At 37.4% G+C, this 23,765-nt stretch overlaps 1 protein-coding gene and 8 non-coding genes across 9 annotated transcripts in view; all 9 read right to left on the minus strand.

Moving 5' to 3' along the window:
• Window positions 1-371: 371 nt before the first annotated feature.
• TRNAG-CCC (transfer RNA glycine (anticodon CCC)) lies at window positions 372-442 on the minus strand. The gene has a single exon. It is a non-coding gene; the product is annotated as a tRNA-Gly (tRNA).
• Window positions 443-1,928: 1,486 nt separating this feature from the next.
• On the minus strand, window positions 1,929-1,999 carry TRNAG-CCC (transfer RNA glycine (anticodon CCC)). Its single transcript has one exon. It is a non-coding gene; the product is annotated as a tRNA-Gly (tRNA).
• A 450-nt stretch (window positions 2,000-2,449) lies between these two features.
• Window positions 2,450-2,520, minus strand: TRNAG-CCC (transfer RNA glycine (anticodon CCC)). Its single transcript has one exon. It is a non-coding gene; the product is annotated as a tRNA-Gly (tRNA).
• Window positions 2,521-3,485: 965 nt separating this feature from the next.
• On the minus strand, window positions 3,486-3,556 carry TRNAG-CCC (transfer RNA glycine (anticodon CCC)). The gene has a single exon. It is a non-coding gene; the product is annotated as a tRNA-Gly (tRNA).
• Window positions 3,557-4,006: 450 nt separating this feature from the next.
• TRNAG-CCC (transfer RNA glycine (anticodon CCC)) lies at window positions 4,007-4,077 on the minus strand. Its single transcript has one exon. It is a non-coding gene; the product is annotated as a tRNA-Gly (tRNA).
• Window positions 4,078-4,527: 450 nt separating this feature from the next.
• TRNAG-CCC (transfer RNA glycine (anticodon CCC)) lies at window positions 4,528-4,598 on the minus strand. Its single transcript has one exon. It is a non-coding gene; the product is annotated as a tRNA-Gly (tRNA).
• Window positions 4,599-6,084: 1,486 nt separating this feature from the next.
• TRNAG-CCC (transfer RNA glycine (anticodon CCC)) lies at window positions 6,085-6,155 on the minus strand. Its single transcript has one exon. It is a non-coding gene; the product is annotated as a tRNA-Gly (tRNA).
• A 450-nt stretch (window positions 6,156-6,605) lies between these two features.
• TRNAG-CCC (transfer RNA glycine (anticodon CCC)) lies at window positions 6,606-6,676 on the minus strand. Its single transcript has one exon. It is a non-coding gene; the product is annotated as a tRNA-Gly (tRNA).
• An 8,250-nt stretch (window positions 6,677-14,926) lies between these two features.
• DTX4 (deltex E3 ubiquitin ligase 4) overlaps window positions 14,927-23,765 on the minus strand; it is a 32,342-nt gene continuing 23,503 nt past the window's right edge. Inside the window, exons 5-9 of the mRNA XM_088449815.1 lie at window positions 23,270-23,331; window positions 20,523-20,624; window positions 19,142-19,303; window positions 17,614-17,703; window positions 14,927-15,872 (exon numbers count right to left, since the gene is read on the minus strand). Of these exons, the coding sequence (XP_088305941.1) occupies window positions 15,660-15,872; window positions 17,614-17,703; window positions 19,142-19,303; window positions 20,523-20,624; window positions 23,270-23,331 (629 nt within the window). The 3' untranslated portion in view covers window positions 14,927-15,659. The remainder of the gene's footprint in view (window positions 15,873-17,613; window positions 17,704-19,141; window positions 19,304-20,522; window positions 20,625-23,269; window positions 23,332-23,765) is intronic.

A 23,765-nucleotide genomic window follows, 5' to 3' on the forward strand; every position in this document is an offset into this window, starting at 1 on the left:
ATGATTTTCAAGTGAAATTGTACTATTTGCACTGTAGAATAGATTTCCCAAGATAAGAAGTACATACATTTTCTCCATGGATGTATTTTTAGTTCAAGGAAGATGGTGCTAAAGAGTTTGTGGAGCAAATATAAATAATTCGGAAATGTAATTGCGTTTACAATAGCAGCTTTGAGACTTTAGTGTTTGTGTCAGTAGCACAATTTTTTTACCTGTGGAGAGGAAGTGTTACTTCTATGCTTTTTAAGAATTTGGTGAATAGAGACATCTTGGAGGCTCATCTTTGAAAAATGAAATATTGTAATGTTTTTAGTGAGATTCAATATATATTAATTTGAAAAATGTCATAGGATTCAAAAAACATATTTTCATGCGCTAGCCGGGACTCGAACCCGGGTCGCAAGAATGGGAATCTTGCATGATACCCCTACACTACTAGCGCTCTTTAGAAACCTTTAATTCGCACAAAAAATAACTAACAATCAATTGATGATCTTTAGTCAAAAATGTTCAATTTGGCTATGATTTTCAAGTGAAATTGTACTATTTGCACTGTTGTATAGATTTCCCAAGATAAGAAATACATATCTTTGCTCTATGGATGTATTTTTAGTTCAAGGAAGATTGTGCTAAAGAGTTTTTGGAACAAATGTAGTTAATTCGGAAATGTAATTGCCTTTACAATAGCAGCTTTGGGTCTTTAGTGTTTGTGTCCGTAGCACTTTTTTTTTACCTGTGGAGAGGAAATGTTACTATTATGCTTTTTAAGAATTTGGTGAATAGAGACATCTTGGAGGCTCATCTTTGAGAAATGCAATATTGTAATGTTTTTAGTGAGATTCAATATATATTAATTTGAAAAATGTCATAGGATTCAAAAAACACATTTTCATACGCTAGCCGGGAGTCGAACCCGGGTCGCAAGAATGGTAATCTTGCATGATACCCCTAAACTACTAGCGCTCTTTAGAAACCTTTAATTCGCACAACAAATAACTAACAATCAATTGATAATCTTTAGTCAGAAATGTTCAATTTGGCTATGATTTTCAAGTGAAATTGTACTATTTGCACTGTAGTATAGATTTCCCAAGATAAGAAGTACATACATTTTCTCCATGGATGTATTTTTAGTTCAAGGAAGATTGTGCTAAAGAGTTTGTGGAGCAAATATAAATAATTCGGAAATGTTATTGCCTTTACAATAGCAGCTTTGGGACTTTAGTGTTTGTGCCAGTAGCACAATTTTTTTACCTGTGGAGAGGAAGTGTTACTTCTATGCTTTTTAAGAATTTGGTGAATAAAGACATCTTGGATGCTAATCTCTGAGAAATGCAATATTGCAGTGTTTTTAGTGAGATTCAATATATATTAATTTGAAACATTTCATAGGATTCAAAAGAGACATTAGGCACTAGCCAGGTCTCAAACCAAGGTCGCACGAATGATAATCTTGCATGATACCCCTACACTAGCACATTCTTAAAGAACTACATTCACATAAAAGAAGTCTTACAATCAATTGTTAATCTCTAGTGAAAATTGTGCAATGTGACTGTGTTTTTCAAGTGAAGTTGTACTATCTCCACTGCCTTATAAGTTTCCCACAATAAGAAATACATATATTTACTCTTTGGATGTATTTTTTTTCAAGGAAAGATTTGATAATGACATTGTGGAGCAGATGTAAAAAATTAAGAAATATAATTGACTTCACAATTAAAGCTTTAACTCTTTAGTGTTTGTATCACTGGTACATTTTTTTTACCTGTGGAGAGAAAATGTTACCTCTATGCTTTTTAAGAATTTTGTGAATTGAGACATCTTCAAGGACTATCTCTGAGAAAAGCAATAAAGGTATGTTTTTTATACAGATTAATTATATATTAATTTAACAGATTTTATAGAATTCAAAAGACACACTTTTATGTGCTAGCTGGGACTCGAACCCAGATCGCAAGAATGGGAATCTTGCATGATACCCCTACACTACTAGCGCTTTTTAGCTACCTATAATTCACACAACAAATGACTAACAATCAATTGATGATCTTTAGTCAAAAATGTTCAATTTGGCTATGATTTTCAAGTGAAATTGTACTATTTGCACTGTTGTATAGATTTCCCAAGATAAGAAATACATACCTTTGCTCCATGGATGTATTTTTAGTTCAAGGAAGATTGTGCTAAAGAGTTTGTGGAACAAATGTAGTTAATTCGGAAATGTAATTGCCTTTACAATAGCAGCTTTGGGTCTTTAGTGTTTGTGTCCGTAGCACTTTTTTTTTACCTGTGCAGAGGAAATGTTACTATTATGCTTTTTAAGAATTTGGTGAATAGAGACATCTTGGAGGATCATCTTTGAGAAATGCAATATTGTAATGTTTTTAGTGAGATTCAATATATATTAATTTGAAAAATGTCAAAGGATTCAAAAAACACATTTTCATGCGCTAGCCGGGACTCGAACCCGGGTCACAAGAATGGGAATCTTGCATGATACCCCTACACTACTAGCGCTCTTTAGAAACTTTTAATTCACATAACAAATGACTAACAATCAATTGATAATCTTTAGTCAAAAATGTGCAATTTGGCTATGATTTTCTAGTGAAATTGTACTATTTGCACTGTAGTATAGATTTCCCAAGATAAGAAGTACATACATTTTCTCCATGGCTGTATTTTTAGTTCAAGGAAGATTGTGCTAAAGAGTTTGTGGAGCAAATATAAATGATTCGGAAATGTTATTGCCTTTACAATAGCAGCTTTGGGACTTTAGTGTTTGTGCCAGTAGCACAATTTTTTTGCCTGTGGAGAGGAAGTGTTACTTCTATGCTTTTTAAGAATTTGGTGAATAGAGACATCTTGGATGCTAATCTCTGAGAAATGCAATATTGCAGTGTTTTTAGTGAGATTCAATATATATTAATTTGAAACATTTCATAGGATTCAAAAGACACATTATGCACTAGCCGGGTCTCAAACCAAGGTCGCACGAATGATAATCTTGCATGATACCCCTACACTAGCACATTCTTAAAGAACTACATTCACATAAAAGAAGTCTTACAATCAATTGTTAATCTCCAGTGAAAATTGTGCAATGTGACTGTGTTTTTCAAGTGAAGTTGTACTATCTCCACTGCCTTATAAGTTTCCCACAATAAGAAATACATATATTTACTCTTTGGATGTATTTTTTTTCAAGGAAAGATTTGATAATGACATTGTGGAGCAGATGTAAAAAATTAAGAAATATAATTGACTTCACAATTAAAGCTTTAACTCTTTAGTGTTTGTATCACTGGTACATTTTTTTTACCTGTGGAGAGAAAATGTTACCTCTATGCTTTTTAAGAATTTTGTGAATTGAGACATCTTCAAGGACTATCTCTGAGAAAAGCAATAAAGCTATGTTTTTTATACAGATTAATTATATATTAATTTAACAGATTTTATAGAATTCAAAAGACACACTTTTATGCGCTAGCTGGGACTCGAACCCAGGTTGCAAGAATGGGAATCTTGCATGATACCCCTACACTACTAGCGCTTTTTAGCTACCTATAATTCACACAACAAATGACTAACAATCAATTGATGATCTTTAGTCAAAAATGTTCAATTTGGCTATGATTTTCAAGTGAAATTGTACTATTTGCACTGTTGTATAGATTTCCCAAGATAAGAAATACATATCTTTGCTCCATGGATGTATTTTTAGTTCAAGGAAGATTGTGCTAAAGAGTTTTTGGAACAAATGTAGTTAATTCGGAAATGTAATTGCCTTTACAATAGCAGCTTTGGGTCTTTAGTGTTTGTGTCCGTAGCACTTTTTTTTTACCTGTGGAGAGGAAATGTTACTATTATGCTTTTTAAGAATTTGGTGAATAGAGACATCTTGGAGGCTCATCTTTGAGAAATGCAATATTGTAATGTTTTTAGTGAGATTCAATATATATTAATTTGAAAAATGTCATAGGATTCAAAAAGCACATTTTCATGCGCTAGCCAGGACTCGAACCCAGGTCGCAAGAATGGGAATCTTGCATGATACCCCTACACTACTAGCGCTTTTTAGCTACCTATAATTCACACAACAAATGACTAACAATGAATTGATGATCTTTAGTCAAAAATGTTCAATTTGGCTATGATTTTCAAGTGAAATTGTACTATTTGCACTGTAGAATAGATTTCCCAAGATAAGAAGTACATACATTTTCTCCATGGATGTATTTTTAGTTCAAGGAAGATGGTGCTAAAGAGTTTGTGGAGCAAATATAAATAATTCGGAAATGTAATTGCGTTTACAATAGCAGCTTTGAGACTTTAGTGTTTGTGTCAGTAGCACAATTTTTTTACCTGTGGAGAGGAAGTGTTACTTCTATGCTTTTTAAGAATTTGGTGAATAGAGACATCTTGGAGGCTCATCTTTGAAAAATGAAATATTGTAATGTTTTTAGTGAGATTCAATATATATTAATTTGAAAAATGTCATAGGATTCAAAAAACATATTTTCATGCGCTAGCCGGGACTCGAACCCGGGTCGCAAGAATGGGAATCTTGCATGATACCCCTACACTACTAGCGCTCTTTAGAAACCTTTAATTCGCACAAAAAATAACTAACAATCAATTGATGATCTTTAGTCAAAAATGTTCAATTTGGCTATGATTTTCAAGTGAAATTGTACTATTTGCACTGTTGTATAGATTTCCCAAGATAAGAAATACATATCTTTGCTCTATGGATGTATTTTTAGTTCAAGGAAGATTGTGCTAAAGAGTTTTTGGAACAAATGTAGTTAATTCGGAAATGTAATTGCCTTTACAATAGCAGCTTTGGGTCTTTAGTGTTTGTGTCCGTAGCACTTTTTTTTTACCTGTGGAGAGGAAATGTTACTATTATGCTTTTTAAGAATTTGGTGAATAGAGACATCTTGGAGGCTCATCTTTGAGAAATGCAATATTGTAATGTTTTTAGTGAGATTCAATATATATTAATTTGAAAAATGTCATAGGATTCAAAAAACACATTTTCATACGCTAGCCGGGAGTCGAACCCGGGTCGCAAGAATGGTAATCTTGCATGATACCCCTAAACTACTAGCGCTCTTTAGAAACCTTTAATTCGCACAACAAATAACTAACAATCAATTGATAATCTTTAGTCAGAAATGTTCAATTTGGCTATGATTTTCAAGTGAAATTGTACTATTTGCACTGTAGTATAGATTTCCCAAGATAAGAAGTACATACATTTTCTCCATGGATGTATTTTTAGTTCAAGGAAGATTGTGCTAAAGAGTTTGTGGAGCAAATATAAATAATTCGGAAATGTTATTGCCTTTACAATAGCAGCTTTGGGACTTTAGTGTTTGTGCCAGTAGCACAATTTTTTTACCTGTGGAGAGGAAGTGTTACTTCTATGCTTTTTAAGAATTTGGTGAATAAAGACATCTTGGATGCTAATCTCTGAGAAATGCAATATTGCAGTGTTTTTAGTGAGATTCAATATATATTAATTTGAAACATTTCATAGGATTCAAAAGAGACATTAGGCACTAGCCAGGTCTCAAACCAAGGTCGCACGAATGATAATCTTGCATGATACCCCTACACTAGCACATTCTTAAAGAACTACATTCACATAAAAGAAGTCTTACAATCAATTGTTAATCTCTAGTGAAAATTGTGCAATGTGACTGTGTTTTTCAAGTGAAGTTGTACTATCTCCACTGCCTTATAAGTTTCCCACAATAAGAAATACATATATTTACTCTTTGGATGTATTTTTTTTCAAGGAAAGATTTGATAATGACATTGTGGAGCAGATGTAAAAAATTAAGAAATATAATTGACTTCACAATTAAAGCTTTAACTCTTTAGTGTTTGTATCACTGGTACATTTTTTTTACCTGTGGAGAGAAAATGTTACCTCTATGCTTTTTAAGAATTTTGTGAATTGAGACATCTTCAAGGACTATCTCTGAGAAAAGCAATAAAGGTATGTTTTTTATACAGATTAATTATATATTAATTTAACAGATTTTATAGAATTCAAAAGACACACTTTTATGTGCTAGCTGGGACTCGAACCCAGATCGCAAGAATGGGAATCTTGCATGATACCCCTACACTACTAGCGCTTTTTAGCTACCTATAATTCACACAACAAATGACTAACAATCAATTGATGATCTTTAGTCAAAAATGTTCAATTTGGCTATGATTTTCAAGTGAAATTGTACTATTTGCACTGTTGTATAGATTTCCCAAGATAAGAAATACATACCTTTGCTCCATGGATGTATTTTTAGTTCAAGGAAGATTGTGCTAAAGAGTTTGTGGAACAAATGTAGTTAATTCGGAAATGTAATTGCCTTTACAATAGCAGCTTTGGGTCTTTAGTGTTTGTGTCCGTAGCACTTTTTTTTTACCTGTGCAGAGGAAATGTTACTATTATGCTTTTTAAGAATTTGGTGAATAGAGACATCTTGGAGGATCATCTTTGAGAAATGCAATATTGTAATGTTTTTAGTGAGATTCAATATATATTAATTTGAAAAATGTCAAAGGATTCAAAAAACACATTTTCATGCGCTAGCCGGGACTCGAACCCGGGTCACAAGAATGGGAATCTTGCATGATACCCCTACACTACTAGCGCTCTTTAGAAACTTTTAATTCACATAACAAATGACTAACAATCAATTGATAATCTTTAGTCAAAAATGTGCAATTTGGCTATGATTTTCTAGTGAAATTGTACTATTTGCACTGTAGTATAGATTTCCCAAGATAAGAAGTACATACATTTTCTCCATGGCTGTATTTTTAGTTCAAGGAAGATTGTGCTAAAGAGTTTGTGGAGCAAATATAAATGATTCGGAAATGTTATTGCCTTTACAATAGCAGCTTTGGGACTTTAGTGTTTGTGCCAGTAGCACAATTTTTTTGCCTGTGGAGAGGAAGTGTTACTTCTATGCTTTTTAAGAATTTGGTGAATAGAGACATCTTGGATGCTAATCTCTGAGAAATGCAATATTGCAGTGTTTTTAGTGAGATTCAATATATATTAATTTGAAACATTTCATAGGATTCAAAAGACACATTATGCACTAGCCGGGTCTCAAACCAAGGTCGCACGAATGATAATCTTGCATGATACCCCTACACTAGCACATTCTTAAAGAACTACATTCACATAAAAGAAGTCTTACAATCAATTGTTAATCTCCAGTGAAAATTGTGCAATGTGACTGTGTTTTTCAAGTGAAGTTGTACTATCTCCACTGCCTTATAAGTTTCCCACAATAAGAAATACATATATTTACTCTTTGGATGTATTTTTTTTCAAGGAAAGATTTGATAATGACATTGTGGAGCAGATGTAAAAAATTAAGAAATATAATTGACTTCACAATTAAAGCTTTAACTCTTTAGTGTTTGTATCACTGGTACATTTTTTTTACCTGTGGAGAGAAAATGTTACCTCTATGCTTTTTAAGAATTTTGTGAATTGAGACATCTTCAAGGACTATCTCAGAGAAAAGCAATAAAGCTATGTTTTTTATACAGATTAATTATATATTAATTTAATACATTTTATAGAATTCAAAAGATACTTTTATGCGCTAGCAGGAACTCGCACCCGGGTCGCTAGAATAGGAATCTTGCATGATACCCCTACACTACTAGCACTTTTTAGCTACCTTTAATTTACACAACAAATGGCTAACAATCAATTGATGATCTTTAGTCAAAAATGTTCAATTTGGCTATGATTTTCAAGTGAAATTGTACTATTTGCACTGTTGTATAGAATTCCCAAGATAAGAAATGCATATCTTTGCTCCATGGATGTATTTTTAGTTCAAGGAAGATTATGCTAAAGAGTTTGTGGAGCAAATGTAAATAATTCGGAAATGTAATTGCCTTTACAATAGCAGCTTTGGGACTTTAGTGTTTGCGTCAGTAGCACATTTTTTTTACCTGTGGAGAGGAAATGCTACTATTATGCTTTTTAAGAATTTGGTGAATAGAGACACCTTGGATGCTAATCTCTAAGAAATGCAATATTGCAGTGTTTTTAGTGAGATTCAATATATATTAATTCGAAACATTTCATAGGATTCAAAAGACACACTTTTATGTGCTAGCCGGGACTCAAACCCGCGTTATATGAATGGGATTCTTGCATGATACCCCAACGCTACTAGCGCTTTTTAGAAAAACCTGTAATTCACACAAAAAATTACTGACAATCAATTGATGATCTTTAGTAAAAATGTGCAATTTGGCTATGATTTTCAAAGGAAATTGTACTATGTGCACTGTTGTATAGATTTCCCAAGATAAGGAATACATCTATTTACTCTTTGGATGTATTTTTTGTTCAAGGAAAGATTTGATAATGACTTTGTGGAGCAGATGTAAAAAATTATGAAATTTAATTGACTTCATAATGAACGCTTTAAGTCTTTAGTGTTTGTATCACTAGTTCATTTTTTTTACCTGTGGAGAGAAAATGTTACTTCTATGCTTTTTAAGAATTTGGTGCATTGAGACATCTTAAAGTACCTCTGAGAAATGCAATAAAGCTATGTTTTATAGGCATATTCATTATAAATTCATATAATACATTTTAAAGAATTCAAAATACACACTTTTATGCGCTAGATGTGACTCGAACCCGGGTTGCAAGAATGGGAATCTTGCATGATACCCCTACACTACTAGCGCTTTTTAGCAACCTTTAATTCACACAAAAAAAAGACTAACAATCAATTGATGATGTTTACTCAAAATTGTGCAATTTGCTTGTCATATAGATTTCTCATGATAAGTAATAGAATTCTCTGCTCCGTGGATGTAATTTATTTTTTCAAGTTGGATTGTGCTAAAAAGTTTGTGGAGCAAATGTAATTAATTTGGAAATGTAATTGCCTTTATAATAGCAGCTTTGAGTCTTTAGTGTTTGTGTCAGTAATACCTTTTTTTTACCTGTTGAGAGGAAGTGTTACTTCTATGCTTTTCAAAAAAGTGGTGCATAGAGACATCTTGGTGGCTCACCTAGGATAAATTAAATATAATATATATTTTTTTAAGGCAGCCTGGACTCTAACCTGGGGAGCAAGAATGGAAATCTCGCATGAAACTACACTAGTACACTACTACAGTTTGCTGATGGATACTTTGTACAAAAAATAAAATTGAGTGACAGTCTTGTTTTTATCGTTGCGTAAAACTTCTGCAATGTGGTTGCCCTTTTTAAATAGAGATGGTACTAATTACATTATCACTATCTGGGCTTCCCCCATCTCTCTCCCGGCACTGAATGGATGCCGTGTGCATGCACGCAGCATCCATTCAGCTACACCGGGCTCCAGCATCGCTGCACAGCTCTATTCTCATTTGTGAAAAATGTTTTTTCCTGATTTATAGCCGCAAGTAAGCGGCTGTGCAATACAGTCCAGAAAATATTTAAATGCTGCAGGAGGTGTCTGGAGGAAGCAGCCACCTCCTGACAGCAATAGCGATCAGAGTGCAGTATTTGTAGATCACCATCGCAACTATTGGTTGCAATGGTGACAGCACTGGCCAGTCTGAGTAAGCTTCATTATATTCATGCTGGAAACTTGCGAGGATGCATAGGAAATTCAGCATATTCAGGCTGGCAACTTGGATGCATAGGAAATATGCATCAACAGACACAGGTCCTGGCCTTCGCTCCCCCGAAAAACGGGGACGACATGCCCTCATTTCCGGGAATGCAGCCCTGCTACGCTCCCACTCTGCCCCCCAAATGCCACAGCATGTCAATTATGCTGCAGCATGGGGGGGTCTGCGAGTGAGATTGTAGGACCCGTTCTGCACATATGTACTAATATGAATCACGCCCACATTCACAAAAACAAAAGTGGTATTGTGGTTCAACTTTAATGAATTAAATATTACAATATAAAATATTCTGTTTCATACATCCTAGGGTTGTTAAAACACATTAACATGTCAACAGGGACCCAAAATCTGGCCAGTAGAATGGAAAATATCTCTATATAACGAACACAATTAGAGTAAGCATTGAGAAGTATAAGTGGCTTCATTTTTGTTGTGCTAATGACTGGTGCATATAGAATTAAGAAATGTTAATTATCTGCATTATAGAAGCTTGTGTCTTTAGTGTTTTTGTAAAAATCTATTTTTTATCTATGTAGAGGAAGTGTTACTGCTGTTTATTAAAGATGTGGTGTATGGGGACACCCATACACCACATACTATACTAACACTTTCCATGCTGCATGCACTATCAGTAGGAAGGGGATCTATTATCGAGACATATCTCCCAAGCGTGGGGTTGAAACAAAAGTATAGACTAGCTGAACGGTTTTGTCTAAGGGTAGGTACACACTTGCAAGATATGGGACCGATTTTGCAGATTTGGGCATATCGGAGCTACAAATCTTGTATATAATGCAGTGTGGATGCCCGACTGCGCGGTACCATGGGTCGCACGCGATCTTGTTTGATTGGCCATGCAGCACATATTAATGAAGGACGAACAGTGATCGTTCCATCGTTCATTAAATCTATTAAGTGTGTACAAGCAACCTTCTTTGGAGTGGGGCAAAGAGAAATTGCCCCCTCCATTGGCACGATTGCTGGTCGTACAAGTGTGTAGCCGGCCTGAATCAGTATTTACTCTGCATGCAAAAAGATTCATGTATTTGCAATGTAAAATGGTTTGGTCCAGATATAAAGTTCCTTTTTTTTCTTCTTTGCTTTGCTCGCAACTGAGAATCAGCCCCTATGTGCCTAGGTTTAAATGCCCAAGGTAGCAACCACAGATAGCTTGAGGATCTTGACGTTTCTGCAATTCCCAAATTGTGGAGATGGTTAGTGGATAGCAAATTGAACTTGTATTGAGATAAATGAAACAATCTCACACAGTTTATTTTTATTCTCTTTAATAACAGATACAATTACCCATCTAAAGGAGTCAGAGTTTACTGTAATTTTCAGAATACTCACAGCGCCTCTAGCTGGAGGCAAATGCAAAGATCTGGTCGGAATTTGGACATTTTCTACTAAACTGGCCAATCACTGTTACAGATCAAATTTGATGGGATTGATTGATTGTAAACCATTGATGGCAGTATGTAAAGGGACCCATATATCTGCTGACTGCTTCCCCGATTGTACCAGAACCACCGATCTACCAGTCGGAAATACCATCAATGATCACCGATCTGTCAGGGAAACGGTGAAATTCTTCCTGTTAAAAATTCCTGATTTGCTGATCACAATCATAATTTAGTTGGTATCAGCAAATTAGGGAAATCGAACATGTTGGATTTCACCCATGCCTGAGCCTGGCATCTGGGGTCAGGGAATTGTCCCAATCCATTGCAGAGGTATGGGGGCTTTTAGCCATTCTAGAGACCAGGACATGTACTTCACAGTTCTAATCATTTAGCAAATCGGGCCAACCAACCAGGTCTATACTTATATGGCCTGCTTAGGATTAATTTGCATTCATTTTTAGTATGTCTTTCCAACTCAGTCTTTCACTTTCCTACCTTTTTTTTATTTTATAATGTCAAAAAGATTTCTTAAACATACAGAAAAATATAAAAATGCACACACTGTAACAAAGACAAATCTAAAATGAATACATCGCTGGTAACCTTTGCAAGTAGTCTAACATGACTTCTTCAATTAGCCTTTGAACCAAAGGATTTATACGAAAAACCTCCTTATGTCAGGTCATAAGGAGTAACTACACAAAATACATAGATGTAGTATAAAGAGCAATAAATCAGCACAAGCAAGAGAAGTAGGACGACAAATGCAGCATTGCTTTGTCACAAGCACATACAATTCTCAAGCTATAAGAAGTGAACTGTAAATTCTAGGAGACAAGATTGGAGAATAACGATTAGGCTCATAGAACTCTGACGGCCCAGTGTCACAAGTGTTCACATGGAACAATGAGCCTGATTTAGATGTGTACACTAATGCAACCGCAGCTGAGATCCCGTACACAGCTGTCATGTGAAAATATGCTAATACTATAGCCGCCTGGAAATGCATTGGGATGCCCACCGTCGGCTTACTCAGTTGTGGTCGTAGACCATTCAATAATCAGCCATCTTAGTAGCACTATGGTCGCGCAGAATGGCATAGGGGACTTAGACGCTGGCGCCATATTTTCTACATATGGTATTGCAGATGTAGGCAGATGCACACCCCAAAATTCGTCATGACATGTCTGCGTCGTTGTCGCTACTCCCCATGATCACCCCAAATTGGTCCCTGAATGTCAATCACTTTGCAAAGAAATCCTCACTGCAAGTGGCACCACTAAGGTAGGTTGGTGCATGCGCAGTGTGACCACGATGCATGCGCATTCAGCCGATAATAGCTCATTTGTATGAATATCGGCACTGCGTACACATCTGAATCAGGCACAATATCACCAGAGAACCAAAACATTAGGCTGTAACCCATATCAATCTGAGAATAGATATAATGGGGCTGATTTTGCATTGGGAGCAAGCAAAAAAGCAACGTCATCTGCACAAACCATGTTGTAGTGCATGGGGTGCAAATACATTTATTCTTTTTACATGCAGGGTAAATAGTAGCTGCTTTTACATGTATCCCACATATACTGGGCAAGTTGGTTGGACACACCCCCTCTGATATCTAAATCTCTCTGCACATATTACATCTACCCCACCTACAGTGCAATATGATTTTGCTCAAGTGCAAAGTAACTTGCTCTTTTTGCTTTTCTTCCCAACTCAGAATCAGGCCCTATTAGTCTACGTTGCACTAGACCACTGGTTCTCAAGCTCGGTCCTCAGGACCCTAACCAGTGCATGTTTTCCAGGTCTCCTCACAGAATCAAAAGTGAGATAATTAGTGCCACATGTGAACTTATTCAAATGTGTCAGTGAGTAATGAGTACACCTGTGCACCTGCTGGGTGACCTGGAAAATGTGTCAGTGAGTAATGAGTACACCTGTGCACCTGCTGGGTGACCTGGAAAATGTGTCAGTGAGTAATGAGTACACCTGTGCACCTGCTGGGTGAGCTGGGAAATGTGTCAGTGAGTAATGAATACACCTGTGCTCCTGCTGGGTGGCCTGGAAAATGTGTCAGTGAGTAATGAGTACACCTGTGCTCCTGCTGGGTGGCCTGGAAAATGTGTCAGTGAGTAATGAGTACACCTGCTGGGTGACCTGGAAAATGTGTCAGTGAGTAATGAGTACACCTGTGCTCCTGCTGGGTGGCCTGGAAAATGTGTCATTGAGTAATGAGTACACCTGTGCAGCTGCAGGGTGTCTTGGAAAATGTGACCTGTGTTGGGTCCAGAGGACTTACTTTGAGAACCACTGCACTAGACTGATTGGCTTATAGCTGATTTGTGTTATTTGTACTATTAAAAAAATTAAAACTCTCATCTCACACAAGTGAGCCAAACCAGAATGATATATTTTGAAATCTATATGCCAACTAGATTATTGCATGACAATTTGGGCTGTATTATGGTAAATTATTTAACATCTATATGCTGGTCAGTTGAGGCTACATATTATGTTGGGTAATTAACATATAACTTCCTAGGTAAATGAACTATATTATTTATACTGCTCGTTTCACTTTTATGCATACCATTGTAAGCAAGTACATACATTTCACTATAGTGTAATCTCCAAGCAAGTGCAAAATATATATATGCACCTTGCAAAAGATCAATTGGAACACATTAAAATAATCCAGTCGGCAGTTCTGTAAAAATAGTTTTTTCACATTTAATGTTAATATCGTGTTAAAAATATATACTGCAAATACCACTTTGTGCAATTTTTTGTATGTTGATAGAATATTAGGGCTGCAAGATGGACAACCCTGGTCTAGTGCACATTTACACTAGCGAAAGACAACATCTGATTGGTTGCTACAGTTTATAGCTCTGTTGATTATATTGAATATGACTATGGGACACCTACGCTTGTATTGGTAGTAATGTTAATACACACTGTTCCTTAAGGTACATCTGGCTAAACTTTAGTTAAAAGAATAATCTACTCTTTTAAACTGAAAATGGCCACATGTTTATAAAAGGCTTCACTGGCATGCTATAATGTAATTCATTTATTATTATTATTTTTTGGTTCTAATCATATAAACTGATCATAGTACACTGAACGTAGTACACATCTCCTAGAGACGGACAAATGTCAAGCAGTTGACAGACAGGCATAAATTCTTTGCAGGTTCTGAAGACTGATCAAAGTATAATATCTATAATTTGTAAAATAAAGAATAATGCAACGGATATATTTACTTCATTACGGGATTTGGGGATACACCTCCATTTTATCTAGTTGGGAAACTGCTTTTGTTTACAGGAGGCACGTGTCACATGGTATTTAGACATGTTTATTACCTCACTAATGTGTATGTCATCCACATGCCATTTTGTGAACTAAACCAGTGTCCACAAACATGCTACAAAAAAATGGCTACCTCATCTGTGATGTCACTGATTTCTAGCGCCTTCAAAGGAGGTGTGCACTTACAGTTACCTGTAAGCAAACTGATGCACAGAAAGAAATACATGATAAAAAAAAAAAAAAAGTTTGAACACCACTTTGAACTATGCAATTCTCAATGTTTGCCGAATGCTTGTTTGGCATTTCCCTTTTACACTTAGCTCATTTAGGGGTCTATGTACTAAGCAGTGATAAGAGACAGAGTGAAAAGTGATAAGAAAGTGATAAGGTGCCAGCCAATCAGCTCCCAACTGTCATTTTTCAAACACAGCCTGTGAGATGGCAGTTGGGAGCTGATTGGCTGGCACCTTATCACTTACTTATCACTTTTCACTCTGTCTCTTATCACTGCTTAGTACATAGATCCCTTAACCACTTAATGACTGGTGTTGTTATTATCTTGTAAACCACAGAGTGTAACCTAAATACTGTAAATTTCTGTGTCGTTTCCTAATCAGCAGATCAGGCTTCACTGAAGTCTGACTATTGATATATGAGGCTGTTGAAACTGTGTATAGGCAAATCAGTCTTATTCTAAATTGGGCAAAAACAGGCACCACTATGCCATTAACAAAGGAGAAGTTGATCTTCAGACAATGAAGCTGTCCAGGCAAATTTCATTTTTAGACACATCGACAGACCTATTGTTAGATATATGTATCCAACCATACTGCCGCTTATTCGCTGTTCTAGCCAATATATATGATATAACAATCCCAGATGAGAGTGCTGTGCACTACCTACAAAAAGAGGTAATAAAAGGTCTCAACTTTAAAACAAGTGTAGTGATCACCTTTCACGGATATAAATTTTATGAAAAAAAAAAATTAAATGGAAAGAAAAAACTGACTAAAAGGCATTTATCCTTAGCAAGCAGAATATTAGATAGAACAGAACCTGCAAAGAATCCACACTCTAAGAGGAAAATTACATATACAAACACAGAAATATATATACAAATGTAAATACTTTTTTTCTGCACTAAAAGCAGAGAACTGTATACTTGAGCAATGACTGGTTAATGTAACCATGGTGAAGAATTTTAGCAAACTATGCTGGTAGGTCACTGGCATTGGTTCCAGTAGGTCAGTCCCCGGTCACGCCCCAGTCTCGTAACTGCCGCAAGACACTGTCCAGATAGCGGGAATCAGGGAATCCTTTTCCAGTAATGTTGGAACCAAACTCCGTCTTGTGTGGGATCCGGGAGATGGAGACAGAGTCTGGGACACCAGGAACACGTGATGGGTGGACAGGAAAGAGTAGGCGGCGTTCCCAGGCTTTAATTAGGAGAAGAAGGGCCTTAAGATTAAACAAAAATAAAATTAGTCTTAAGGATTATATATTGTAGTTAAGTTACCAATTTTGGGGAACGATTTCAAAAAAATTCTAGTCAATACATATATATTTATTTTTATTGCCCTTGCATGCAACAGCATTGAACTTATCGGTTATCGTATTCACTAATAAACAAACATTTGCCTATGGATCAAATGTATCAAGCCTTGGAGAGAGATAGAAGTGGATTGGTTGCTTTGGGAAACTAATCCACTTTATCTCTAACCAAGCCTTGACACATCTCCCCCTACGTGAGTATAGCAAGAGCAGAATAGTAAACCACATAATACCTTGGCATGATTAAAAATAATCACTATAAAACAAAAAAAAAACAAAAAAACCACAGGCTAAGGAGAGTAACCAAGAGTTGGAGGGTGTTTATCCTTTAGAAGTTACAAAATGTTGTGTAAATTCAATAAACAAATTCTTTTTGTTTTTATATTATCCAAAAAAAAACATAAAGAAAAAATTTCATAGTAATACGATAAGACCTCTTTACTATAGAAGCATCTTCGGATCATCTGTTTTACAGCGAGTTGCTGCAGTAATTACAAACCAATGATTTGTGGTTTTGACACAGGATTTATAGCAGCGACTATTTTAAAGGCAATACACGCCGTACAATGCTGTTAAAATTTATGCCACTTTAAAATGCGGATAAACCACTGAAAGTCACTGTAAATAAGGATTTCTCTTTAAAAAAAAGCATGGTTTTAAAAGGTTTTTAAACCAGCACATGTCAGCAATTGTCTTAGACAAGTGCCAAGAGAATTGGGCATATATTTGTAGTTCTCAGCTATATTTCCGTATAAGGAAGTGGTAAATAGATGCTTAAAGCCAAATATAATATTGCTTATTACTAGAAATATACACTTCCCTTCTAAACATCCTGTGTCAGATTTGGAAATCCCAGTTGTGGTTTGTATATATATTTAGAAATGTTGTTACAATTAAAAAGAAAAAAAAATTATATATACTCCACTTAGCCTACATGCGAACCCGTGTGACCACCCAGTTATACGCATCGAGCCGCAACCAAGACGAGTACATCTCTGAATCGCCTGTTGATTTGAGCAATTAGCTATGGATCGTGCTCAGCGCTAAAAAATGACAATACATGTTTACAAAGACTATACTAATGAATGGTATATTCAGGTAGTACTAGCACCCAGCCATTGTATGGCCGGTATCTCAAGAATAGATGGGAGGGTTTAAGAGAAGACGGAAAAAATGGAGATGCACCCGGTTTTGTAGGATGTTTTAAATGGATTCTCCAATAAGAAAAGATAGCAGTATAACTGTAGCCTAAAACAAGTGGTTTATACGATAGCTGTGCCTATATGTGCTGGTGGTTATGTGGCACTTTTTTGTTTTTCTACAAAAGTATATGGAGAGATCTTTCCTGTACTAGTAATAATTTACACAACAGGGGGAGATGTATCAATTGTGCTACAGAGGACAAATGGAGAAGTTGATCGTAGCAACCAATCACATTCTACCTATCATTTTATAGGATAAGTGATAGCCATAAACTGATGGGTTGCAATTAACAACTTCTCCCCCATATGTCATAAGTGCACGTCAAGACTGGTCTGGATCTGCATGTCGCTGGGAGGTCAGCAGCCCTAGACTGTTATATGGGGGTGATCATTTTCCAAAACCGTGACGGATTCATTGGGAGCCAAACAGCAGGAAGCACCCTTACCTCTCTGCCTTTCTTTGTGTTAGGGAGGTAACAGTGGAGAGGGAAGTCAGGTGCTGTAAACTTCATTCCTGGGTGGGGTTGTCCTGGACCCTAAGGAAGTAAATAGTAAGGTAAATGGTACAGTCCATCCTAGCATCCTGACAAGTGATGACACACTAGGGGGCTTATTCAATTGTGGGCAGTTTTTATTTTTAAAACCCCGGGAACAGGGTTTTCCCTGTAGCTGGTAGTTTCTTCCTATTCATTTGTAGGAGAGAAATTTATTAGGAGAAAGGGGTTTCCAAGGGGTTCAGAAGAAAGTCTCCACACTTTTACCTCAAAATATGGATTTTTACTGATTCTGCACCTGCTGGGGAGGCTGCAAGATAAAAGCAGCAATATTTCCTATAGAAGTTACCACGACCTGTGCTTAACCCACATGAAGCATGTGTATGGGAGTAGTCGTTTGCTATTGCGGTGGAGGTGAATGTTAGGGTGACAAAAATATTGCTTAAGATTCCCATAGCAACCAATCAGCAACTGTCATTTTTTAGACCGTGCTAGCTAAATGACAAAAGCCGATTCCCCCCCTACCTCCCTCACTGTAAGCTCCAGTGATTTAAAAAAAAAAATATTTTCTAATGTAATGGACTATGGGGCATATGTATCAAAGCTTGATGTGAGATACAATTGTGAAATATATATCACCAACCAATCAGCTCCAAACTATCATTTCTTAAACACAGCCTGCAAAATGTAAGTTAGATGCTGATTGGTTGGTGATATATGTCTCACAATTTTATCTCACATCAAGCTTTGATACATATGCCCCTATGGGTGTTAGCAATAGTTGAAGTTAAGAATAGGGCTACACAGTAGTTTTGCAGTTGCACAATTACATTTCCTGACAAATTACTTTAGGGGAAGAAAAATTTATTTGCAAAGAGAATTCCCTCCCAGTAATTCATCTCAACCAATGGGTTTATTAATATCTTAAAAACAGAAGTATAGTGAGTCTTAGAGCCACACATTTATCCCAGATGATGCATTTGTATTCAGCATCTTTATGGGGAATATGTATTAAACCTTCCAAATAGTGGAGACGTTTCCCATAGCAACCAAATAGGCTACTAGCTAGCTTTTATCAATTAGATTCTATAAAACGATTTATTGGTTGCTATGGGCAACTTCTCCACTCTTGTTTGATACATCTCCCACTATGTCCCACGCCAAATTACTCAGAGGTATAACACAATTGCACCTGGACAAACCATGTTGTGAAAAAAGGGGGAAACATAATTGTATTTGCAGGTAGAGAAAATACTGCTTGCTTTTGCTTTTCACTCACAAATACTGATCGAGTTTATTTTATACTGCCATTTGGAGTTAACCTAGCACATGCTAAATCTGTCCAAACATTTAACCCCCTGGTCCCTGAAAAACAACATGGTTTTACCCAGGTGCCAAATGACACATCAAGCTAGATTTACTCCTTCGTCTAACAGACATGGTTGGCCCATGGTTGGCTTTCTGGGTTTCACCGTCTCACCTGCACTCCAGGACTGATATGGTAAATAATGCGTATGGTCTCGCAGTCCGGGTATCCGGGCAAGGAATGAGGAATTATGTGAAACGACATCTTCCCAGGAGGTTGAGACCCCATCTTCGCCCCAAATAAAGTTTGGCAGGTAGGGCAGCGCAATGTACCATCCTATTAAGGGAGTGGATGAGATTCACACGTTAAAATACAACATTTCTTCATATACACATCTTATTAGGTTTCTTGTTGGGTATTTTAGATACAATTTTTATATAAAATTGTGGGGGTTTTTTTATACATAAATCACTGTGGCAGGCTATAAGACGGATGTGCGGTGGTGCAATTGCGTCATCACGGCGCCATCCCCCGATATACAATGCCGAGATTTATGGAATTGCAAAGCAGGGGGTGGGGCTACAAGAACGCGACTCAGCGCAAATTGTATCATCGGACCACTCTGGAATGCCCACTTTCGAAAGGTAGGCGCGAGGAGAAGCAGGAGGGTTTTAAAGTCCGGGAGGCTTGCCCTCTCCTGCGGATGGGCGGTAGCGCCAACTGATTTTCGGGAGCCTTCCGGACATTGCGGGAGAGTCGGCAAGTATGCTATAAGAAGAATCTTGTTATATTTTCATTGGATTGTTTTTCAGGCTGCTATTAATGAGTCATAAGACTACTTGGGAATCCACAGTCACATAGTGCATGATAGTGTACAGAGGGGCTCTGGAATGCTCCTCTGAGCTCTGTCTGCACTGTAAAATATCACCCTCCTTCTTAAGTCTCCTTTTTTCACTTAACACACGGAGTCTGATCGGAGTATGTATGTATGTGTAATCCGTTTTTGCATGCCCTCCAGAAAGATTTTGAAAGGGAGATAATGATTAGTAGGATGACCGCTAAGACTATAGGATGTATGCTTCAATATGTACTTAATTTGCTGCTAAATAAAACAATTAAATACATGGCAACAGACAGATTAAATGATTTCCCAAACCTATTTCTCTCATTTTCTCTCATTTTATTATAAATGTCCACATACATTTGTAGCACATTACTCAGTAGTTTCCCATAGAGCAAACTATTCCTGTAGAGGAAACTACATTACATCCTTCACACATACAAACATATGAATCACTATACAAGCAGCATCCATTATAAAGTACTGATAGCTATGCTTTACTCATTAGATATATTAGGCAGAACCCATTGAAAATTTGAAATACATCCTACAGCATTTGTAAATGGATTCCCTATTTTTGTGGTCCCTTCAGCACCTACTGCCTCAATTTGTTTCATCATAGTCTCCTAATTGAAATCAAAACACACCAGCAATTTACTCATCTTTGTTAAGAGTCTTTTGGATGTTTGTATCAATGTTTAAAAAATGTCATACCTTGTATAATGGTGACAGGCAGCGAACATGGTAGGTATGAGAACATCGGTATAACTTGCCAATTTCACCCTCTGCCAGAGTCCGATTGCACAAAGTGCAGTCCTGCGTGCAAGAGATTTAAAAATGTAGAGTAAGTTAATACAAAGTAACAAACCACAAAGTACAATTAAATGTGTGTAATATTGCATGAAAGATAATATATACAAACCCAGCTTCCTTTCACATTACAAAGACTTACGGGTAGGTTAAGTGGTTGATGACTAAAATGAAGCCTAGTGTGGGTGTGTCTGTGTAAGAGGGATTTATCCTGTAACTTCTAATGGGTAAGAAGGGACCTATTGACAGATATATTCTGTATAGGGGATCGGTATGATTCAAATCCCAACGCCGGAAGACCGGCACCAGTGAAGATCCCGACAGCAGCTAAGGTAAGTATAAACTAATCTAACCCCCCCTAACCCTAACCCTCCCTTAGGGATGCCTAACCCTAACCCCCCCCCACACCGCCTAACCCTAATTCCCCCATCCCCGCAGCCTAAACCAGAGTCTCCCGGGGGGTGCCTAACTCTGACCTCCCCCTGGGGGTGCCTAACTCTAACCCCCCCTTCCCCTAGCCTAGCCCTAACCCTTATGAAGGGGGGTGCATAACCCTTAATTACCCCCGGGAGCCCCTAACCAAACTCCCCCCCGCAGCTGTCATTAGACCCCTGTCATTAGACCCTTGCCGGGATTAGACAGTCGGGATGCCGATGGTCGGCATTTAGACCGTCGGCATCCCGACTGAATACCCTGTATAGTGCTGCATATTATTGTGGCGCTAAGTAAATGGACAATAGCAATACTTTTTCCTCAAAAGTAGTTGTTGTTACTATTATATCAACTGCTATATTTTTATGTATACAAGTTTTTCTTTTTTTTCTTAGCACTGGAACTAAAGACTGAAACCTTGGTTTTATAGTGTCATCGGGGGCAGGACTTCTGGGTCTATGACCTTCGTGTCCCTCTGCACATGTGCGAGCCACGGGGACCCTGGGAGGGAAACCTATTGGATCCTGCTCGGGGAGGTCTCCTGAAAAGAATCCCAAAGGCTTCTATTAGGCAACACCATCTACAGATGGCGTTGCCTATCGGGTTCAATCTGCTTGGTGCATATGTGGTCAAACCCCGGAAAACTGAATTTTCAGGGGTTTGACAGCATTTTTTAGCGTTGATGCATTCCACCCTGAAGCGGATTCAGAGACGCACACTATTTCCACTGCAGCTGCGATCCCGCAGGTAGCTGTTGTGCAAAAATATGCAAATGTCGCAGCCGCTGGGATATGTTTGAGACACACACTGGCGTCCCGAGTAATCCTATAGTGGTGCCGAATGGCGGCATGAACTGAGATGCCAGAGCCCCTTATGGGATCGCTGATGCAGGATGTGACCCCCCCCCTTCCCCGAGAAATGGTCCAGACTGCATTTTTATCCAACATTCCCTGTTACCACCCCTAAATACTCGCTCACTGCGAATAAATACTAGCTGCGAACGACTATGGTAATGTACCCTGACACATGTGCAGTATGACTCATGCACAGACAGACGATAATCGCTCAACTGCAAAAACATCAGCATTGCGCACATCTCTGAATCAAGCCCATTGGGGATACATGAACCGAAAAAAAAAAAAGGTGGCATAGCGCATTGCTCACACTATCCCGATTATCACATGGACCATGTTGGGAGGGTCAAAGAGTGATAAACCTTTTGTCCGCAATAACATCCAGGCGATAGGGCTGGTTATCTCGTTGCCTACATACAAATGACGTCATCATTGGCTCACATCAATATTTGAGATGTATATAAAATTAATAATGTCAGCCGAATACACATTTCTGATATCATGTGAGTAAGGAGACGTGGAAGTCCTTATGTTGGGCTGCGACAGCAGACATTAGCATATTTTTGCAGCGGCACTGCGAGCGTAATCGCAGCTGAGATTGCAGTTGTGATCCGTAATGAATCAGGCTCATTGTCTTAACTTCTCGTTGCATATCTCACCAATAGGAAATTCATTTTTGGGTCTATTTTATGTATCAATCTTCTCTGACTAGGATAGCAGCTCTGATAAGAGTCTATGCTGGGGAAGAGTAACGATAGTTCAGAACCAGTTTACCTACTGTGCATTTGCATGTTTAAGGCTACAGGGAGGGATCCCAAGATCCATCTCCGGTTTGAATGTTATAAAAAACAACCTATAAGGCTTGTTTGCATTAGCTATTTGGGGGTCAAGTTTAGGGCACTGAGGTACCGTATGTTACTTAGCTGAATAAATCCGTTATCTCCGTTACATCAGTAAAATTGCAAGGGTCATTTTGTATCCATTCATGTGTTTTGTTATAAATTGGTTCAATAACAGTGTATAAATTTGCTGAAAGACAGTGTGTAAATCAGTCATTCTAATGCCGCACATTCACTAGCAGATGAGGCAACGATGTCGTTATCGTTCAGTCGTCCATTAATATCTGCTAGTGGATGTGCGCCTTAAGTTTGGAGAAAAAATTAGATACATTTAACAAAGAGGGTTTCTGTAATGCATTTATAAACACGCCATAATGCAAAATTAAAGGGACTGTCCTCTATGCACAAGAATCTAACCAAATAGTGATTCTGATAACCATATTGTCCTGTACATAATAACACTACTCCTGGCTTAAAGAGCATCTGTAACCTACACCCAGGGGAATAAGTGGTGGTACACTCATACCTCTGACGGTGGAGTCCTCACTCTTTGCAAGAATTGTTTTATCATCTCCGCTGGCTTTTTACCTGTCATAGGGAGTAAAAGCAAAAGATGTATGAGAATAGCAATTATAAAAGTAAAAAAAAAAAATTAGAATATAAAAATACAGAACTTTTAAAAATAAATGCGCACACAATTTAAAAGGGGGAAGTAGATGTGTATAGTACAAAATGGGAAAATTGAGCAGTCTGCTGAGCAGTACATCTAGCATTCAGTAGGTGGCGCTACAGACTATTGCTTTAGTCATTTTTTATTTGCTGGCCTACAAATATTAAAATATGCACAATGGAAAAGTCAGTGAGACAGGAGGAAAGCACTGGGTGTCATAGATGGCCCTAAGCATAGGCCATATAGATGAATGCATGGAGCCCTATTGCTATAGTGTGTTTGGGGGTGCCCAGCAGGCTTGGTGGTGGGATTGGCTGCAGTTTAAGAGGTGCTGGAAAAAAATCATGCTTTG

The sequence above is a fragment of the Taudactylus pleione genome, unplaced genomic scaffold (assembly GCF_031769625.1).
Source record: "Taudactylus pleione unplaced genomic scaffold, aTauple2 ptg000497l, whole genome shotgun sequence".
Lineage (NCBI taxonomy): Eukaryota > Metazoa > Chordata > Amphibia > Anura > Myobatrachidae > Taudactylus > Taudactylus pleione.